The sequence below is a fragment of the Mesoplodon densirostris genome, chromosome 16 (genome assembly GCF_025265405.1).
Source record: "Mesoplodon densirostris isolate mMesDen1 chromosome 16, mMesDen1 primary haplotype, whole genome shotgun sequence".
Taxonomy (NCBI): Eukaryota; Metazoa; Chordata; class Mammalia; order Artiodactyla; family Ziphiidae; genus Mesoplodon; species Mesoplodon densirostris.
Genome location: NC_082676.1, coordinates 12044243 through 12064133, shown reverse-complemented (window position 1 = coordinate 12064133; position 19891 = coordinate 12044243). Strand labels below are relative to the sequence as shown.

The 19891-nt window shown below is 41.6% G+C and overlaps 1 protein-coding gene across 4 annotated transcripts in view; it reads left to right on the top strand.

Moving 5' to 3' along the window:
- Positions 1-19891, top strand: part of SLC9A8 (solute carrier family 9 member A8) — a 69622-nt gene that overhangs the window by 4627 nt on the left and 45104 nt on the right. For all 4 annotated transcript variants that reach the window (XM_060120041.1, XM_060120043.1, XM_060120040.1 and 1 more), the window contains 2 exons: positions 3181-3261; positions 17829-17887. In XM_060120041.1, the coding sequence (XP_059976024.1) occupies positions 3181-3261; positions 17829-17887 (140 nt within the window). The remainder of the gene's footprint in view (positions 1-3180; positions 3262-17828; positions 17888-19891) is intronic.

Here is a 19891-nt window from a genome sequence, read left to right as displayed (position 1 = left end):
CAGAAGTTTTTGTCCCTTCTTGCTCTGTTTTTTCCCAAGTGTACTTGAAAACATGCACTTGTATGTGTATATATACATGTGTACATGCGTAAGCACATACACACCAACAGGCACATAGAGTTTGGAGTTTGTTTTAATATAAGTGGGGTCCTATAACTTGCCTTTTCATCTCACAGAATGTCTTGGAGATCTTTCCATGTTAGTCTTTTTGTATCTACCTCATTCTTTTTTTTTAAGAAAAAGGATGTGTATGTGGTAAAATAAACATAACATAAAATTTACCATTTCAAAGTGCACAATTTAGTGGCATTTAGTACATTCACAGCACTGGGCAACCATCACCATTATCTAGTTCTAGAACGTTTTCATCACCCCAAAAGGAAACCCAGTTCCTATTAAAAGCAGTCCCTCCCCATTCCGTCCCCTCAGTCTCTGGTGAACACTCTTCTGCTGTCTCTAGGAATTTGCCTACTCAGAATATCTCATACAACTGGAACCATACAATATGTGACTTTTTATGTCTGGCATAATGTTTTCAAGCTTCATCCATGTTGTGGCATGTGTCAGAATTCCCTTCCTTTTTATGGCTGAATAATATTCCACATTATGTTTATCCATTCATCACTTGATGGGCATTTGGGTTGTTTCCACCTTTTGGCTATTGTGCATAGTGCTGCTATGAACATTTTTGTACGGGTTTTTATGTGGGCATATGTTTTTATTTCTCTTGGGTACATACTTAGGAGTGGAATTGCTGGGTTAAGTGGTTGCTCTATGTGTAACTTTCTCAGGAACTGCCAGACTTTTCCACAGAGGCTGCACCATTTTACATTCCCACCAGCAATGCACAAGGGTTCCAGTTTCTCTCCATCCTTGTCAACACTTGTTATGTTAATTATAGCCATCGAGTGGGTGTGAAGTTTTATCTCATTTTTTTTTCTCATTGTGGTTTTGATTTGCATTTTTCTAATGATTAATGCTGATGAGCATCTTTTCATGTGTTTATTGGCCATTTGCATCTCTTTAGAGAAATGTCAGTTTAAGTCTTTTGCCCATTTTAAAATTGTGTTGTCTTTTTGTTGTTGAGTTGTCAGAGTTCTTTATATACTCTGGACACTAGACCTTTATCAGTCATATGACTTAAAAATATTTTCTCCGATTCTATGGGTTGTCTTTGCAGATCTCCTTCTTTTTATAGCTTGAAGACCATTCCCTGGCATTGATCATTCTTATATATAGTTCTCTCCATTGATAGAGTTTTCTCTTTTGCTCTTAGAGCTGCAAATAGTTGTGTGATTTATGAGAATAAACTGTAAACTTTTTTCATCCAGCTTGGTGCAAAGAAAGAGCAGAAACTGATTCCACTCCTTAGATCAATTTTCTGTCTACTTATGTGCTTACCTGCCTGCCTTTTTAGGCAATAGGCGTTCTCATTGGTTACGTGTACTAATGCATTGGAACTTCTTTCTTGCTGTTAGTATTTAATGTAGGATTTTTCTAACTAGGCTAAATATTTATAATAAAATAACACCACAGATTGATAGTTTAGAGCACAGAATGAAAGGAGGACAAAATTTCTGTATTTACAGCTGTTTCCTTTCTCTGGCCACCTGGTGCTTCTTGGTGGGACTAAAGATAATCTAATTTGTCAGTGTGGGCTCTGAGGGTGGCCAGTTCACAGCCATGCAGATTGTTTAAACATTTCCTTTTACAAAAAAAAAAAAGGCAACGCATTTATTTTTAGTACTATCAAGGTAATACTTTGATTGATGAGATGGCATACCACCTAGGTGCCTAGTAAGAGAAAAAGACATGCACACTAACATTTGGGTCTTGAAATTACATTTAGGAGTTATTTATGCAAAAGTGTGCTTTTTTTTTTTTGGTTCAGAAATATGTATTCCTTTCAAATAGTTTTACATCTTTCTGTTTCTTTTCTTTCATGACAACACCTCTGTGAGGAAAGTCAGAAGTTATTCTTATCTTGCTGGTTGAGGAATGAAGGCCGCAGGGGAGGGAGGTGGTGGGTGCCCAGGATTAAGGGCACAGAGTTGGAATTAAGCTCAACCCTGCAGGCGCCTACCAGCGGTGGGGCCTCTCTTAAGCCTCGGCTTTTATCTTGAATCAAAGGAGGTAGTGGTGATAACAGCTCATTCAGAGGGGGTGTTGAGGGTCAAATGAGACAGCGTTTGGGAAGTGCTCGGTGCCGTGCCTGGCTCATGGGAAGCCCTCAACCAGTGGGAGCCCCAGTACCCATCTGGGGAGCAAGCACCCCATCTTCAGGTCTCTGATGCTCTTATCACCAAACCAATATTAACTTTGTTCTGTTTTTTTAAAACACCGTCACTTCCTTCTGCGTTAAAAGAGAACAATCATGTGGTGGCAAGGTACTTTGTGTCAACATACATTCTGTTGCAGCTCTAGTTGCATAAAGGTGATTGATTTCATTAACTTCCTCCTCACCATTGAGGATCATTTCTCAGAATATTTCTCAGGGAAATTTGAATAATTTTAAGTGGTTGTATAAGGTTTACAGCTTAGAATAGAGGTAGATGTCTGTTGCTCTTTCAACAACTGGAAAACAAACTAGTTTAGGCATGTAAAGAAATACGGAGAAAATGTAATGAACACCATGCAGCTTACCTCCTGGTCTAAGAAATAAGAAATTGAAAATACAGCTGAAGTTTACTGTGTCATTGTCAGTTGTCCATTTCCCTGGCAGCCTCCTAGAAATAACCCCTGCCTTGGACGTGGTGTTTATCATTCAAAGTTGGGCTGTTTTCTAGGGGCAGGACAGGAATAAAGACGCAGACGCAGAGAATGGACTTGAGGACATGGGGAGGGGGAAGGGTAAGCTGGGGCAAAGTGAGAGAGTGGCATGGACTTATATACACTACCAAATGTAAAATAGATAGCTAGTGGGAAGCAGCCGCATAGCACAGGGAGATCAGCTCGGTGCTTTGTGTCCACCTAGAGGGGTGGGATAAGGAAGGGTGGGTGGGAGGGAGACGCAAGAGGGAGGAGATACGGGGATGTATGTATATGTATAGCTGATTCACTTTGTTATAAAGCAGAAACTAACACACCGTTGTAAAGCAATTATACTCCAATAAAGATGTTAAAAAAATAATTTAAAAAAAAAGTTGGGCTGTTTTAACAATGTCTTACTTTTTCCCACAGCTATCTGCATCATATTGGTGCATCTACTGATCCGATACAGATTACATTTCCTGCCAGAGAGCGTTGCCGTTGTCTCTTTAGGTAAGTGCTGTTGGTGATCCTATAACAAAAGCACTAACTATACCACTTTTTGAGTGCCTCCAAAGTGCAAGGAACCACAGGAGATGTGTTGTATACCTGAGCTCATTTCATTGTCACTGCAAGCTGCCATGAGGGTGTTATGATCCCATTTTACAGATGAGGACCCTGGGGGCTCAGAGAGGGGTGGTGACCTCCTAAAGGTCACATAGAAGCCCCTCTATCCAACTTGAGAGCCCTTTCTACTTCTAGAACCACCCTCAGGGCACATCCAAGGCTTTTATCCGTTTATTATATTGTAGTTACTTTATTTCTAGTTTCAAGTTGCCTACCAATGATATTTATTTTTTTCTTATCACCACTGCTTTGTAAGTTAATTTTATATATAAAATTATATATGCTTTATAAGTTTTCTTTGCCTTGTAGATCTGGTTTAGTATATTTAGAAATTCTTTCCCAATATAGCGCTGGTTTAGGTTAGCTTTGGAAATGAACATTCACACTGTTCATTCTAAGGTCTGCTACTAGGCTGTGCTGTCACTCGACTAAGGCGAATAATTGACAGTTAATTCATAGAATCACTGAATTTTACAGCCGAAAGAGGCTCTCACTTTAAGGTTTAGGATGGAGGAGTGGCTCACTTTAATGTCAGTCAGATCTCAGGTCTTCAGAGAGCGTTGCATTCTACCTCACTTATATTTCCCTCTTTTGTTTCCTGTGGCAGTTAACTGTTAAGATAATTAGCCTCTATTTAGAATGTATGAATTCACTGTAATCACAGTTGACCTCACATGTAAGTTCATTGAAGTGGTTAATGAAGCAGGGACCTTACTTTTCAGTAAGTATTAAAATGAAGATGTGGGTGGGGAAGCTTAAGGGATAGTAAATAGGGTTTCACTAAGGCCAGCCAAAGCTTTCATCAGCTTATTATATTGTAATTACTTTTACTAGTTTCCACTTGCCTACTGATGATATTTAATTTTCCTTATCACCACCGGTGCTTTATAAGTTAATTTTCTTTGCCTTAGATCTGGTTTAGTATAGTATTTAGTATTTTTCGCAATATAGCAGCGGTTTAGGTTAGCTTTAGAAATGAAGGATCAGACTCTGTTCATTCTCCTTCCCCTACCAGTACCAGCATTCCTACTACTCTGTTTCAACCCCTCCTATATTTTCCCTGGACTTCACAGTACTACTAAGTGCTGGGTTCTGGCCTATGCGCTTTCACATTGCCATCTCATTTAAGTCCCGTAACCCCCAGGTGATGCCATATTTTAAGGAAGATGTACCACTGGATAATTTTGATCTTCAGTAAAGAGTTAGAAATCAATTTTACTCAGAGTTCCTGCTCTCTACTGAGCAGGCTCTTCAGCTACACATCCTGGCAGATTCTAACAAACTTAGTTAACAAGAGCCTTAGAGCTCTAAGAAGAGGAGGTTGTTAGCATTCCTTTCCTGATATCAGGCACCTTGAAAATAACCTATATAGCTAATACCTATTATTCTGGGGCATTCAGTAAAGACTTAAAAAGCCACCACAAGGAAGTTACAGTTTTGTGGTCAGTTTACATAGTTTCTTAAGAATAAGACCTCTAGTTGGTGTGTATTTAGGTATTGTGCACAGGGAAATTTAAGTGGTGGTTCTTGTAATTTGGTTTGGAATGTCAGGTTCCTCACTGTCTCTTGAATGTTTCAGTAACTGCGGGTCACTGAACACCAGTGCTTGTACAAGGACTTACAGCGCCATTGTTGTGTGCCTACCTAAGAGCCATTCCCCCTCCATGAAAACAGAACCCTCGCTTTGACCCCCTGTCTTGGCACAGTGTGCTCAAGGAAGGTGGGCCCCTCCTCCAGGTCAAGATTGGTTTTTGCCGTCGTGATCATTGTTTCAAAGGGGTGGGGGCAGCAGGCAGTGTGAACCCAGGTCTGGCCAGTGGGACCAAGGGGAAGTGTGCTGGGGTGAGGAGTTCGGGAAACATTTTTCCTCTCCGATAAAAAGAGAAATTTCCCCTTCCTTTGATGCTGTTGTATGAGGATGTGATGCCAGGAGCACTGGTAGCCATCTTGCAATCACTGTGGCTCAAAGACAAAAGCCAGAATGCTGAGGCTTGCCAAGGGGACAGATGGGAAGCCCAGATTCTTGACTGCACTGTTGTTTTGTAGAATAGATAGCCCTGAAACTACCTATCTCAGAGCTGCCTGTTACATGAGATAATAAACATCCATTGTTGAAGCCATTTTTAGTCAGGTGTTCTTTTACTTGCAGAGGAAAACATCTTAACTGATAATGGACTCTTTCCATTCAATGGACAAAATCAATTCAGAATGATTCAAAGAAAACAAGTTATTGGTGTGGGTGGAGTTGCACACCCATTGGCTCAGGGCACCAAAAAAGCTACAGGCGGTGCCAGCTTCAGACTTCGCTGGATCAAGTCTCCTGGACTCAGTTTTTCTCCATTCTCAACAGTGCTTCCCTTTGTTCTGGCTTCACTCTCAGGCGGGCTCTCTCTGCATGGTAAGACTTGACAGCTTCAGGCTTGCTGTCCTTACGGGAGCAGTCACGCTGGGAAAGGTGGCCGCCTCTTCTCCCTGCTTCCACCAGAAGTTATAGGATGAAGTCTGACCAAATGGCCACCCCAGAACTGCACATGGAGTGGAGCGATGCTGGGGGTCAGCAAAGGCTGTCCGTCCACAAGGTTTCTTTCTTTGCTGATGTTGCACAAATAACTGTAGCCTATACAGCTAGGGCTTGGGAGTGGGTGATGGAAAGTCAGTCTTGCTTTCAGTACGTCTTTGCTAACTCAGGTGATTGGAATACTAAGAGCACTTCTAGGGAGAGTACTGGGGTCCAGAAAGGACTTTTTGTTATATTAGAGGGCATTTGGTTAAAATTTAGAAATGCTGACACAGCTATCAAAGTAGTTCTGTATTTCATAAAGCTATGTAAATGGAAGGAAAACTTTTTTCTCCTACTGGAGCAAAGTGTAACAAAATATTGAGATATCCACCGTTTCAAGAATTTCCAACTTTTGTGCCAAAAAAGAATCTAGATGAAGCTGCCAGAGAAAATGGGGTTTTCATTCTTTCAGGGGTAAGTTTTCCTAGCCTACTTTTTCTAACCAGAAGTTACTTTTTAGTCCACAGTCATTTAGAGATACTGTTGGCCTTTTGTGTTAAGCACTCAGAGTTCCTAAGAAATCGTAGGTATAGAAGAGAACTATCTGTACTCAAAAAGCACATTTCCGCTCTTCTATTTTACTGTATTTTCAAATGAATCGAGACTTTTTTCATTCTTTATAAAAGCATAGTATCAACATGAAGTTCTAAAGCTATTTCCTTGGCCCTTGTTCAAAGCTTTCAGATACTTTCTATACTTAGGGAATTCTGTAGTTCGGGCCTTTTAAAAATGTATATATATTTTTTCACACTTAGCTATCAAGAAGAAAAATCCTTTTCATTGACAACCAGCTCTTTTTATCATGCTTCTTTCTCTTCCATACCATGTGTAGACACACGTGTCCATCAGATGACTCGACTTGGTTTGAGTTTCAATCATTTTTTGTGTTCTTCACTGTTTACTATCCTTTCCATGTATTAGTAAAGTTCACATATTTATTTTTATTGGCCATATAGTGCTGATTCACTGTTCATATATTTTGGGCTGAAATTGGTAAGGAGTGAAAATGAAATAGTTGTACTGCCTACTGTCCTCTGTTGTATATAGCAAAAATAGGAATAAATTTTTTTTTTCATAGTCATACTTTATCGTAGAGTGAGGAAAGGCCTGAATGGGGTTAAGAATGGAATTTGACTACAAATGCCAGGGTTTAGCCTGAATGCTGCTGATAGTTAGAAAAACCGTATTTTAACTTGTAACTGGATTTGATTGAATCATTGAATAAGTAGGAATACACAAATGTGCTTCCTTGTCATAACCTGCTTAACTATGTTTGTGCTTTTAGTTGTATTAACTCCTTGTTTTGACTAAAGGATTGAAATTTTTTTTTTTTTAAGAGTAGGGCTCTTTTTGTCAGTGGGGGTTTTGAGTGGAAGACAAAAAAAAATCACTCAGTTCCTGAGTTGTTGACTGAAGGTAATTCTGGAAAAAAGCATATATAGTGATTATATTCTAATTGTACTTAAGTTCTAAAAACGGTTTTTTTAGAGAAAACTTAAAGCAAGAATCCTGACTGTAACTCTAACAGCTTTCCTGACTTTTTAGACTGTGAGAGTCCAATTGTGATGCAGCTTGAGCTGTCCCATGGGTAACTCTCCCTGAGTCTCAGATACTTTGATTTTTATTAGAGAAGAAACAGGCATTCATTTGTTGGCATTAGAATAGCTGTCTCAGAGGTAGAGGCCAAAATTGGTTGTCACACTGACAAAATGATCACATTAGACTCTAAGGATTTTCCAGGCTGTCACATTCCAAGGAAGAGTGCTAGCGCAGACTTTTAGCCTCTGTGTTTCTGGAAACATGGCTCAGAGATGACAATTTATTCTTGGAACATCTTGTTGCTCTTTAGCTGCCATTAGCTAAATGTGTGCTCTGTGTGTAATAGTGCATGCTTTTGCCTGGAGTCTTGCTCTGATTCGCCTTAGTTTTATGGTCATCTGCTCTTGGCTCAGCATTTTTTCATCTTAAAGTTTTTTTTTTTTTTTTTTTTGCCGTACGCGGGCCTCTCACTGTTGTGGCCTCTCCCGTTGAGGAGCACAGGCTCCGGATGCACAGGCTCAGTGGCCATGGCTCACGGGCCCAGCCGCTCTGCGGCATGTGGGATCTTCAAGGACCTGGGCACGAACCCGTGTCCCCTGCATCGGCAGGAGGACCCCCAACCACTGTGCCACCAGGGAAGCCCAAAGTTGTATTTTATACTTAAATCTTTTAGATATGTCAGAATAGTGAGGTAGTCTAAACTTTAAAGGAAGAAATGTTGTTAAAGGATTGCATTTGGAAACTTGCTATATCTGGGCTGATTTCTATAAATTTCCTCTTTTGCCACATAAATGTTCTCAACAGAACAGAAAGGAATAACATTCCACTGAAAAAGTAAGCTACCTTAAAAACAAAATATATAAACAGCATTTCCCCAGAAAACAGAGAGACAGCCCTGAGGTCCTGATTCTCATCTTCCTGGTAGGTCTTCTGTCTTTCAGAATACTATCTTTGGAGTATCTATTTTAGTATAGGTAGCAGCATCAAGGACTGGAATTCAAAATCACTTTATTATAGCATAAGTGATTCTATGATTATAGCTAACAAAATGTGCTAACAATATTTTAAAGTATTTTCAAAAAATCATTTGTGGTTAAAAACATATTACATGAGTAATTATATTCCTTTCTGCCCTGTCATGTAGTAGCATGTAGCATGTCTCCTCATGGTAATCAGGGTTAGTCACCCCTGCCAATGTGGTAGCCTTGGTAGCCTGTTTCTAGGCCTGCTGGTCTGTTGGCACAAAGAGCCCAAAGTGATCAGGCGGCAGCTGTTGTAACTCTTACTATGTGAACTCTGGTGGAAATGTCCCCTTCTGGGAGCCAGGTTCTTTTCAACCCACCAAGCTTAAAGTTTCAGGCTAAGGAAGCAGAAATCCTCCAAGCAGGAATCCCCACTCTTAAGTGAGTCGCTGAGAGTGATGGTGAGTGGTGTACCCATTGTGTGCTGTACCCATGCTTGCCTGTTGGGGATGTACCGCCCTATAATGGCCACTGGTTTCAGGAGTATACCGCACCCTGGAGGAGTGCGCCATTCCTCACAATATGTCACCTCCAAGCTGGTGCCTCAGCTCCATTTTTTTGTTTGTTTTATTGTTATTATTTATTTATTTTTGGCTGCGTAGGGTCTTCATTGCCGCGCGCGGGCTTTCTCTAGTTGTGGCGAGCGGGGGCTGCTCTTCATTGCGGTGCGCAGGCTTCTCATTGCGGTGGCTTCTCTTATTGCGGAGCATGGGTTCTAGGGTGCGCGGGCTCAGTTGCTCCGCGGCATGTGGAATCTTCCCGGACCAGGGCTCGAACCCATGTCCCCTGAATTGGCAGGAGGATTCTTAACCACTGCGCCACCGGGGAAGCCCCTCAGCTCCACTTTTTAGGAGGCTATTTACCACTCTGGCTGGCTGGCAGTTTCTGGATAGGACCGTGTGGTGTCCATGTCTCATGCCCACTTCTGCACCTCCTTTGCCAAAAAGTGAGTCTCTTGTTTTGACATGTTGTTGACATATCGTTATGCAGTATCCCACTTTGGTGGCTCAGACACTTACGGGCCCTGGGACGGTGGTGCTAGCATATGTGTCAGCCTTAGTCAGAATGAATTGCTGCCCTTTCCAGGATGGAAGGGGTCTGATGTAATCGAGTTGCCATCACGCAGCTGGCTGGTCTTCTCAAGGGATGGTACCACACCAGGTGATGAGTGTTGATCTCTGTGGCTCTCCAGTCATACATTCAGCAGTGACAGTGGCTACAGAGCAGCCTTGGTGAGAGGGAGTTCATGCCGTAGGGGCCCTGCACAGCTTCCGTGTCTGCCATCATGGCTACTGTGCTCATGAGCCCATTGCACAGACACTGAAGTGGCCAACATCAGAGGCTGGCTGAGTGTTTCATGAACCACGCGTAGGTTTTTTTTTTTTTTTCTCCTCTCTCAGCTGGTCTTAAAGAGCTCCCCATGAGGCCGTATGTAGGCGCTGAGCTGAGAGAGAGATGTTGCTATAACAGCTGAAGATGACATAGAAGTCTGGGCCACAAGTAAAGCATACTTGTGCCTTTTAGATTGGCACAAGTCTGATCGCTAATGTAACACTTCCATCTTAAAATGGATTGCTTCTGGGCCCACCTAGCCTGATGGTTGTTATGGCAACCCAACTTATGAAAGATGATGCTGGCCACCTGGGCACTTGACGTCCCATGCTCAGATGCTCTGTCTGTACCACGGCCCAATAGCATGCCAGGAGCTTTTTCGTGTTTTTCCCTTGGGAGTTTTTTGAGTGATATGTGTCTCTTCTGCAAATGGCACGACCTTGCTCCAGAGCCCTAGGGATCTATGCTGAGCGACCCTCCTGTTGGGGCTTGCCGGCCTCCCTTCCTACCAGATACTTCCAGTTCCATGGGGTCCGCCAGGTCGTATGGCGAAAGCAGCAGAGCTGCTTGAACTGCAGCTAACTGTTTTGGGCCTCACTCAAAACCATCAGTCTCTCAAAATCCAATAAATGGGTTGAAGTGTTGAATAGCTTTCTCAAGCGTGGAATATATTGCCTCCAAAACCTGGAGAAGGCCTACCAAGCATTGTGCTTCTTTATTACAGTAGAAGGAGCAGACCTTTTCCTTTACTTGGAGGCAATGTCTTGGTGTGCTTCAGACCACTTGACCTCTGAATACTTCCCAGATGGGCAGGCCCCTGAAACTCTATCCTCTGAAGCATACGTGTCTCACCAAGACGTCTCCTCGCCACTTCATGCTTGTCGCAGTATATTAGCATGATGTCAGTAATGGACCAGTGTATTGTCCTGTGGAACGTCCATATGGTCTGTGTCCTTGGGGACTGTATTATGCAGGAAGCAGTAGTTAACCTAAGGCACTTGCCTCATTTGGGGTATCTGTGTAATCTTGAAATAACCTGGGAGCTCTGTATTCCAATGGGGTGGTAGGGACCACTTCTGCAGGCCTAGAAGGTCCACGGGAACCTGAGGGTTAAAGGTGCTCATGTGCATCTCCCTAGGCACCCCTATCCCATGTCTGAGCCCCACTTCTTCCTTATCAGGAACCTGCTAGGAGAAGGCATAGGAGATTTATCATCTTGAGTTCAGCATTCTCTGAAGATCTGCCACTCTTGCAGTTAAGACCTGTGCCCAGTCTTCAGCTCTAGAGGCCCTCCAGCTGCAGGAGATGAGGGTCTGTTTCAGTGCTGCCAAGGAGGCCCTCTGGCTGTCACCATTTGCTTAAAGTTGGTGATTGTTTGGGCCTTTTGTTTTCTTTTTTCAGAGCATCGGTGGCGCTCAGCAACAACCACAATTGCACTTTTCTTACAGTTATTATTTCTGTCATAACCTCTTTAACACCAGAGATACTGCATGAGTCCTTGCCTCCTCCACCAGTGTGCTGACCCAGTCTGCCAGAAGTGAAAGTCTTAGCAATGGCACAGCTACCCCCGGTGAGGGACTAGCAGTATTTTACCTCCAGTGTTGGGATCCTCTTTGCCCAGAAGCTGCCGAGTGGTCCAACTCCAGAACCCCATCCTCAAGTTTGCTTCCTTTGACCACTCCACCCCTAGAACCAGTGGTCTTAGGTTGGCTCCCTAAAAGCAGAATCTGAGACAGGGGCTTGGGGACAGGTAATGTATCGAGGGGTGCTCTTCAAGAGCAAATCTGTAAGGGAGGGAGTCAGCAAGACCAGGGAAGGAGAAAGCCAGACGGTGGGTGTGATCTCAAGGTAGGCCTGGCCTAGCCTCAGTAGGAGGGCTATGGGGCAAGAACGCCCAGCAGCGTCTGTCTCTCCTTAAACCAAGGGGGTGGGACTTCTGGACCCCCATCAGTTAGTCATTGGCTATGAGGTGGTGTGGGGCGGGCACAGCTTCCATGATGAGGTGCCTCTCGGCGGCTAAGGGCAGTTTTCTGGAGAAGGGGACAGCCGTGAGCACTTAGCAGCCAACACGCAGAGCAGCTCACACAGATGGGCCCAGTGAAGGGGAGTGGGCGAGCCTCACAGCATCTACCACAGAAGGCAGATGATGAGCTCTTTACAAAATTAAAAATGCGTGTACCCTTGACCCAGCAGCCCCTCTTTCAGGAGTTTTGTCTGTGGATACGCTCACACATGTGGAATGATGTATTTACTCAGATGGCAATGGCAGTGATAGCAGAAGCCTGGAGAACACCTGAGTGCTCATTACAAGGGGACATATTGGATGGCACCGTGGAATACACTGCAGCCACTAACAAAACAAAAAGTGTGAGGAAGCTCTTTATGTGTTGATATGGAATAGTTTCTAAGAGGCAGTGGTAAGTTAAAAAAAAAATCAGAATAGTGTAAATACTGTATTACCATTTGTTTTAAAATTTATTTTATATGTACCTGCATATGCATGTATATAATTTTAAACATACAGACACTCTCAGCAGAAATGTACAGTATGACCAAGAAACTGGTAACGGTGGTCTACGGGAAGGAGAAAAAAACAAGAATGGGACAGAGACTTAGGTTTTCACTGCATACTCTCTTATACCTTTCAAATTGTGTACCATAGGCATCTGTTACATAATCAAGTAAAAAATAAAGTAATTCATTTTTAAAACAGTTCCGGATCTGCTATTTACTAGCTCAGTGATGCTTGTCCTTAGCCTCGGTTTCCTTACCTGTAAAATGCAGGTGACAAAGCCTTCACTTCATAGGACTGTAGATATTAAACAGGGCAATGCATAGAAATCACTTAGTATAATGCCTACCTGCTAATAATCAATAACTGTTAGCTGCTGCTATTAATATTATCATTTATATTATTATGGTTTATTACCTTGTAGGGCAATCATGAGAATGAGCTTAAATGAAGTATATTGTATACAGTAACACAGTGCCTAGCACCACAGTGTGTGTGTGTGTTTCTTTTTAACCCAATGCAAATTAATAAATGTGTGTGCATATACGTATATACATATATTTTTAAGGGAGCTAGAATCATGTTCTACAAACTGTTTTGTAACCTGATTGTTATACTTAATACATTTTAGGCACTTTCCTGTACTGTTCATATTCAGGAATACTCGTCTTTTACAGCGATAATGGTAGACCAGCAGTGCACCCTGGGAGTGGGAAGCGTGTTAGCAGTTCGTAGCAGTAGTGCAGTGTCCCTGTGTCTCATCGTCCAGAGGTGGTAGAAGGCACCCAGGAGCCAGCGGTCCACTGTCACTTGCTGGCCCTGAGCTGTCAGAAGAGGCTCTCTTGAGCCTTCCTACCTGGAGCATTCTCTTGAGGAGTGAGAATAATTTAACCTGACAGATCCTGGGAGAAGGGTCTCAACAAATAATTATGAATTACTCCTGATCCTTTGAGTTAATCCAGTGGCATCCATAATGAAGTGTGTGTATGAAGATCCATAGGAGGCAAAAGGAAATATTAGAACTTACGTTTCTATTTCATTTGAATCTCCCTTACAATCTCTGTTTTTTTGTGTTATTTATTTTATTAATTTTTGGCTGTGCTGCACAGCGTGTGGGATCTTAGTTCCCCAACCGGGGATTGAACCTGGGCCCTTGGCAGTGAAAGTGTGGAATCCTAACCACTGGACAGCCAATTCCCTGTGTTATTTTAAAATACAATAGTAGCACTTTTTTTATAATAATAAAATAAAAATTTGTAACTTGAAGGTGCATGCTCAAATTCTTTTTACTGATAGGAATATACAAAATTGTATCTAGGGTATTATTTCCAGGGTGTCTGGTTGTATGGTATAAATTAATTTCTCCTGGACACTAGGTTGATTTGACCTAACTTTGAACCTCAATCTCAAAAGGTAAAGGAGGAGTTTGCCAATTTAATGTTGTACCATAGTTCAGTCCTAGGACATTTCAGAAGGGTTACTCATGTAATAGTAATAATAGTACTAGTAGTAATAATATCATATTGTATTTTAGAAAGCTTTCCAATGCCTCATTAATAATAATATGGAAACAAGCTTAGGCATTAGAATAATCACTGATTCTCAAATGTAATTGCTTCATGTGTATTAATTACAAGAGCATTGATCATAGTATTAAAGTTTTTGGTGTACATTTACAAAGGAAAAAGAAAGTTGAGGTTTAGTAGCACAGAAAAACACTAGCTTTAAAAATTAAATCTGAAATCATGAAAAAAGTTCCAACTTCCCTAGTAATCAGGAATGATTACCGAGTGCAGATTGACTATAAATGCAAATCAAAACCTTAAAGTACAATTTCTTGCCCCTCATACTGGCAGAAGTGTTAAAGTCTGATGATTTTCCTGGGTTGGTGAGGATGCTTTGGTGCAAGGGGTGTAAATCGGCACAGCCACTTTGGAGGACAGTTTGGCCACGTTTTCAGAGATAAAAATGCTCATGCCATTCACTGTCTCTGGATCTGCCCTAGGGAGATACTCTTACACAAAGAGGCACATACAAGCATGTTCACTGCAGCTGTTAATGGCAAACAGTTGGAGACAGCCATCATTGGGGGAACATTAAAAAGATAGTGACTTTTAAAAAAATTAAAATGGAGGGGAGGGATAAATTAGGAGGTTGGGATTAACACATACACACTACTATATATAAAATAGATAACCAACGGGGACCTACTATATAGCATAGGGAACTATATTCAATATTTTATAATCTGTAAGGGAAAATAATCTGAAAAAAAAAATATATATATATATATGTTTACCTGAAACTAACGTAACAGCGAAAATCAACTATACTTCAATAAAATTTTTTAAACAGTAAAGTAGAATTTACATAACATAAACTTTATAATTTTAAAGTGTAGAATTCAGTGCTTTTTAGTATATTTACAGGGCTGTGCAACCATCACCACTGTCTTAATTCCAGAACATTTTTATCACCTCAAAAAGATACTCTCTGCACATTAGCAGTCACTGCCCATTTTCCCCCTCCCCTTTCCGCTGGCAACCACTCACCTACCTCCTGTCTCTAGATTTGTCTGTTCTGGACATTTCATATGAATGGCACCATACGATCTGGCCTTTTGGGGGCGGGGGTGGGGGTGACCGTTTTATGGTGATATAATTCACATACCATGCAAGTTACTCGTTTTAAACGTACAGTTCAGGGTTTTAGTATATTCACAGAGTTGGGCAACCATGACAACAATTTTAGAACGTTTCATCACCCCGAAAAGAAGCCCCATACCCTTTAGCTATCACCCCTGAAACTCTCCTCCCCAGCCCCGGGAAACCATTTCTGTCTCTATAGAGACAAAGGCAATCTACAGATTTGCCAATTCTGAATATTTCATATCAATGGATCCTAAAAGATGTCTTTTGTGTCTGGCTTCTTTTACTTAGCATGTTTTCGAGATTCATCCACATTGCAATATGTGTCAGTACTTCATTCTTTTTTACTGCCGGATAACATTCCATTGTGTGGATAGACCACATTTTGTTGATCCATTCATCAGTTGGTGGACATTTGTGTTGTTTCCCCCTTTGGGCTAATAATGCTGTTATGAACATCCATGTACAAGTTTCTGTACAAACATAGGTTTTCTGTTCTCTTGTGTAGAATTGCTGGGTCATATGGTAACTCTGTTTTACTTTTTGAGGAATTGCCAAACTTTTCTGCAGCAGTTGTGCCATTTTACTTTTCCACCATTGATGTATTAAGGGTTCCAGTTTCTCTATATCCTTGCCAACACTTCTTTTCCATTTAAAAAAAGTTACAGCTATCCCAGTGAGTATGAACTGGTGTCTCATTGTGGTTTTGATTTCCATTTCCCTAATGACTAATGATGTGGAGTGTCTTTTCTTGTGGTTATTGGCCATTTATATATCTTCTTTGGAGAAATGTCTATTCAATCTGTGGCAGCCTTATGCTGTGCTGTAGAGCTGTTAAAAAGGAATGAGGCAGATCGATATGTAGTCACCCCTGATCATAACACTGAGCAAAATAGCAGGTAGTTACCTGCTATAGGACTTCTCTGGCGGTCCTGTGTGCTTCCATTGCAGGGGGCACGGGTTCCATCCCAGGTCTCGGAACTAAGATCCCACGTGCCGGGCAGCCAAAAAAAAGAAAAAAAAGATGCATTATAGTACCATAAATTTTATATAAATATACACAGGTGTACCATGTGTTACATACACACACCCCCTAGTACTGTATGGTAAATATAAATATGTAAGAGCATAGAGAAGGGTCTGGTAGAATATTCCCCAGACTTACCAAGATGCTTGGTTACCTTGGGGCAGAGAGAGAGAACTAGTGGGGGTGGGATTTCATCAAAAGGGACTTTTGTCTTATTTATAACATTGTACAAAGTATTCAAGAACTGTTTGGTTAATAAAAAATTATATGAAAACTCCTTAAAATATATACACAATTTAAAAATATAAGAAAAAGGAAGCAACTGGGGGACTCTAGAGAGGGGTTAGAATCACGTGGAAGTGAATGTACAATTACTGTTCTGAAAATGTCATTGATCATTGATTCCCTTTATAGCTCAGACCTATTTCGTCTTATGTCCTTTTTATCAAAACAGTTTTGTTGATCTTTTACTAATATGTAACAATACAAATAGTACAGAGGTTTATAAAGTTAAAATTAACTGATCGTCTCCTCACCTCAAACCCCTCCTTCCCCATGACAATTAGCGTTAGTGCAGCTTCTTTTCCAAATAAACCTCTCTGTGTTTTTGTATTTTCTTCTCACCCCACCCAATAAGGTGTGTTTCTTCAGCTTTCTGTTGTTGATGGGAAAAAGCTCCTTCCCCTCTAGGGGTAAGGGAAGTCCTTTTTTTGGCTGCATTAGGTCTTCACTGCTGCATGTGGACTTTTCTCTAGTTGCAGCAAGCGGGGGCTACTCTTCGTTGCAGTGAGCGGACTTGTCATTGCAGTGGCTTCTCTTGTTGCGGAGCACGGGCTCTAGGTGCGTGGGCTTCAGTAGTTGTGGCTTGTGGGCTCTAGAGCACAGGCTCAGCAGTTATGACACATGGGCTTAGCTGCTCCGTGGCATGTGGGATCTTCCCGGACCAGGGATCGAACCCGTGTCCCCTGCATTGGCAGGTGGATTCTTAACCACTGCACCACCAGGGAAGTCCGAAAGGGAAGTCTTTATCTTTAAGCCTCTGTGATAGTGGTCTTTTGTTATTTTGCAGATCCCAAGTTCTGCTCAGGTGTCTTTATTTCATAAAAAGCTCCCATGATGATTCTGATGAGCCCACAGGGTTAAGAATCATTAATCTAGTGAGTAACAGAGCAATCATAAATTGTACCCATGATGCTTCTTCGAGAATTATTTTTGGTAGGTTCTTTATGAGAGAGTAATGAGCCTGTCAGCTTTGTGGAAACATGCCTGAACTTAGATGGTCTGTTTGGTTCCAGGAATTTCACAGAATTTTCACTTTAGGTTATTTTCAGCATTGGGGCTTTAACTCTAACTAAATACTCTACATAGAGCTACCATCTGAGCCTGAGAAAGTAATCTTGGATTCCTTTTTGATAACGGTAGGAATAAGTAGTACAGGACAAACTTAGCTTTCTGCCATTTCAAATCGAAAATGAGCGGATATAGCAAGAATGACAGGTGCTGAAATCTTCCATGCCAGGCAAACTATCCCTAGGTCTTGTTTTGTAAAGTTTTTTCACTCCTCCCCCCACCCCACCCCCAGATTTTTGTAGACTTCTTTATAGTATGTTTGCCTGAGATGCAAGTGAGAAACTCACGTGATTCATAAAACTCCACACTAATTTCCATTCCTAATGTTTTCAGACGTAAAACTTGCAGAAATTCATAGATGCCATTTAGAGACGTAATAATAATCAGTTTCTTTAGAATAATAAACCTGAGTAATCTTTCTTATATCTTAAATTTTTGTTAAACTTTACATTTTCTCTTCTAGGTATTCTCATGGGAGCAGTTATAAAAATTATAGAGTTTAAAAAACTGGCAAATTGGAAGGTAGGTTTACCCAATTGTTCTTTTTTTTTAACATATTTACAATTTTTATTGGTTCTTAAGTTTAGTAACACTGATTATGGTGGCTTACTTATCATTCCTTGACGGTCAGTGAAGTTTATATTGTCCCATTGATTTTTTAACATTCTGGTAGATTAGGGTTGATATCTTTTTTTTTTTTTTTTTTTTTTTTTTGCGCTATGTGGGCTTCTCACTGTTGTGACCTCTCCCGTTGCGGAGCATGGGCTCCAGACGCGCAGGCTCAGCGACCATGGCTTATGGGCCCAGCTGCTCCGCGGCATGTGGGATCTTCCCGAACCGGGGCACGAACCCGTGTCCCCTGCATCGGCAGGCGGACTCTCAACCACTGCACCACCAGGGAAGCCCTAGGGTTGATATCTTTACATCTGAGTTTTTTGAAAAAGCATAAATCTCACACTGTTTCAAATTAATGTAGGAGCATTCAATGCCATGTTTTGTTATTTATTTGCATTTTTATAGTCTTAGACTAACTTGCTGCATACAAGGCTCTAATTAGCATTTAACATTAAACAATGTTTATTGCACCTAATTCCATTCTGACAGCTGAGCCCAATGAGACATATCTTCCCAGCACTGTAGACCTTACAGAATGCTTTATATACTGTAGCTTCTGTCATCCTCATGACAACCATGGAGGTAGATTGACCACGTATTATCCCCGTTTTTACAGATGAAGAAAGTGACCTCTGAGAGGTTGGGACATGTCTCACATCACAGAGCTAGAGAGCGGTTGGGTTGGCTCTTGGGTCCAGACCCTCTGGTCCTATGTGTTCTATATTTTCTCTGCCACACCATGCTGTCCTCACTTGTGGATGTTCCCACCCTTACGTTCATACAATGGTCATTAGAGCGTGAGGTCCAAGGACTAATTGAAACTCAAGTTTCAGCTTAAACTTTGAGCATCTATATCGAGTAGGGAGTTTAACAAGTGTGTAACAGAACTGGTTTTGTGGAGGGAAATAAGGTCCATTTCAAAATATTAAAAGAATTGTATGGTTAAAATGTGTCACATTTGAGCCCTTCCTACTTGGACGCAGCTCCTAGGTGTGAGGATTAATTTACCTGTGGAACTGTAGAGTATAAATTTGCAAAACAGGGCTTTCCTGGTGGCGCAGTCGTTAAGAATCTGCCTGCCAGTGCAGGGGACATGGGTTTGAGCCCTGGTCCGGGAAGATCCCACAGGCCGTGGAGCAACTAAGCCCGTGCACGACAACTACTGGGCCTGTGCTCTAGAGCCTGCGAGCCACAGTCACTGAAACCTGTGCACCTAGAGCCTGTGCTCCGCAACAAGAGAAGCCCGCGCACCGCAACAAAGAGTAGCCCCCGTTCACCACAACTAGAGAAAGCCCAAAGCCCACACACGGCAACGAAGACCCAATGCAGCCAAACATAAAGAAATAAGTAAATTAAAAAAAAAAATTTGTAAAACAAGCCTCATGGTCTGACGTAAAACACAATTTGAAGCTGTTATAAATAATATTCAGGATATATTTTATGTATTAAATGATTCTCAAAATGTACATTGAGCTTGGAATATTTCTAGAGCTACCCTCAGCTGGGGAAGGCTCTAGGCAGGCCCCACTGGTGCATGCTGTGTATGAAGCTCAACTGGTTCAGTTTAACCCCCCTCACAGTGGCTCATTCTAGGGCAGGAGCAACTGACAGTACACCCTTTCTCAACTCTTAGACTAGATAGAGCCTGATGTGTAAATACTGCCTGCTAACACATTTTGTTTGATTTAAGATCAATTGATCAAAATTGGAATCGATTTTAAAACCATTAAAAAATCATTAAGTTTTTTGTTTTGTTTTATTTTGTTTTTCATGGAGGAGAAAGAAAGAGTGGCTTTATTTCTTTGCCAGGCAAAGGGGGAACACAGTAGGTTAGCGCCTCAAGAACTGTGCCCCCAGTTTTATTTTAAATGTTATTAATCTATACAAAATTCTAGAAATTTCACATAGATT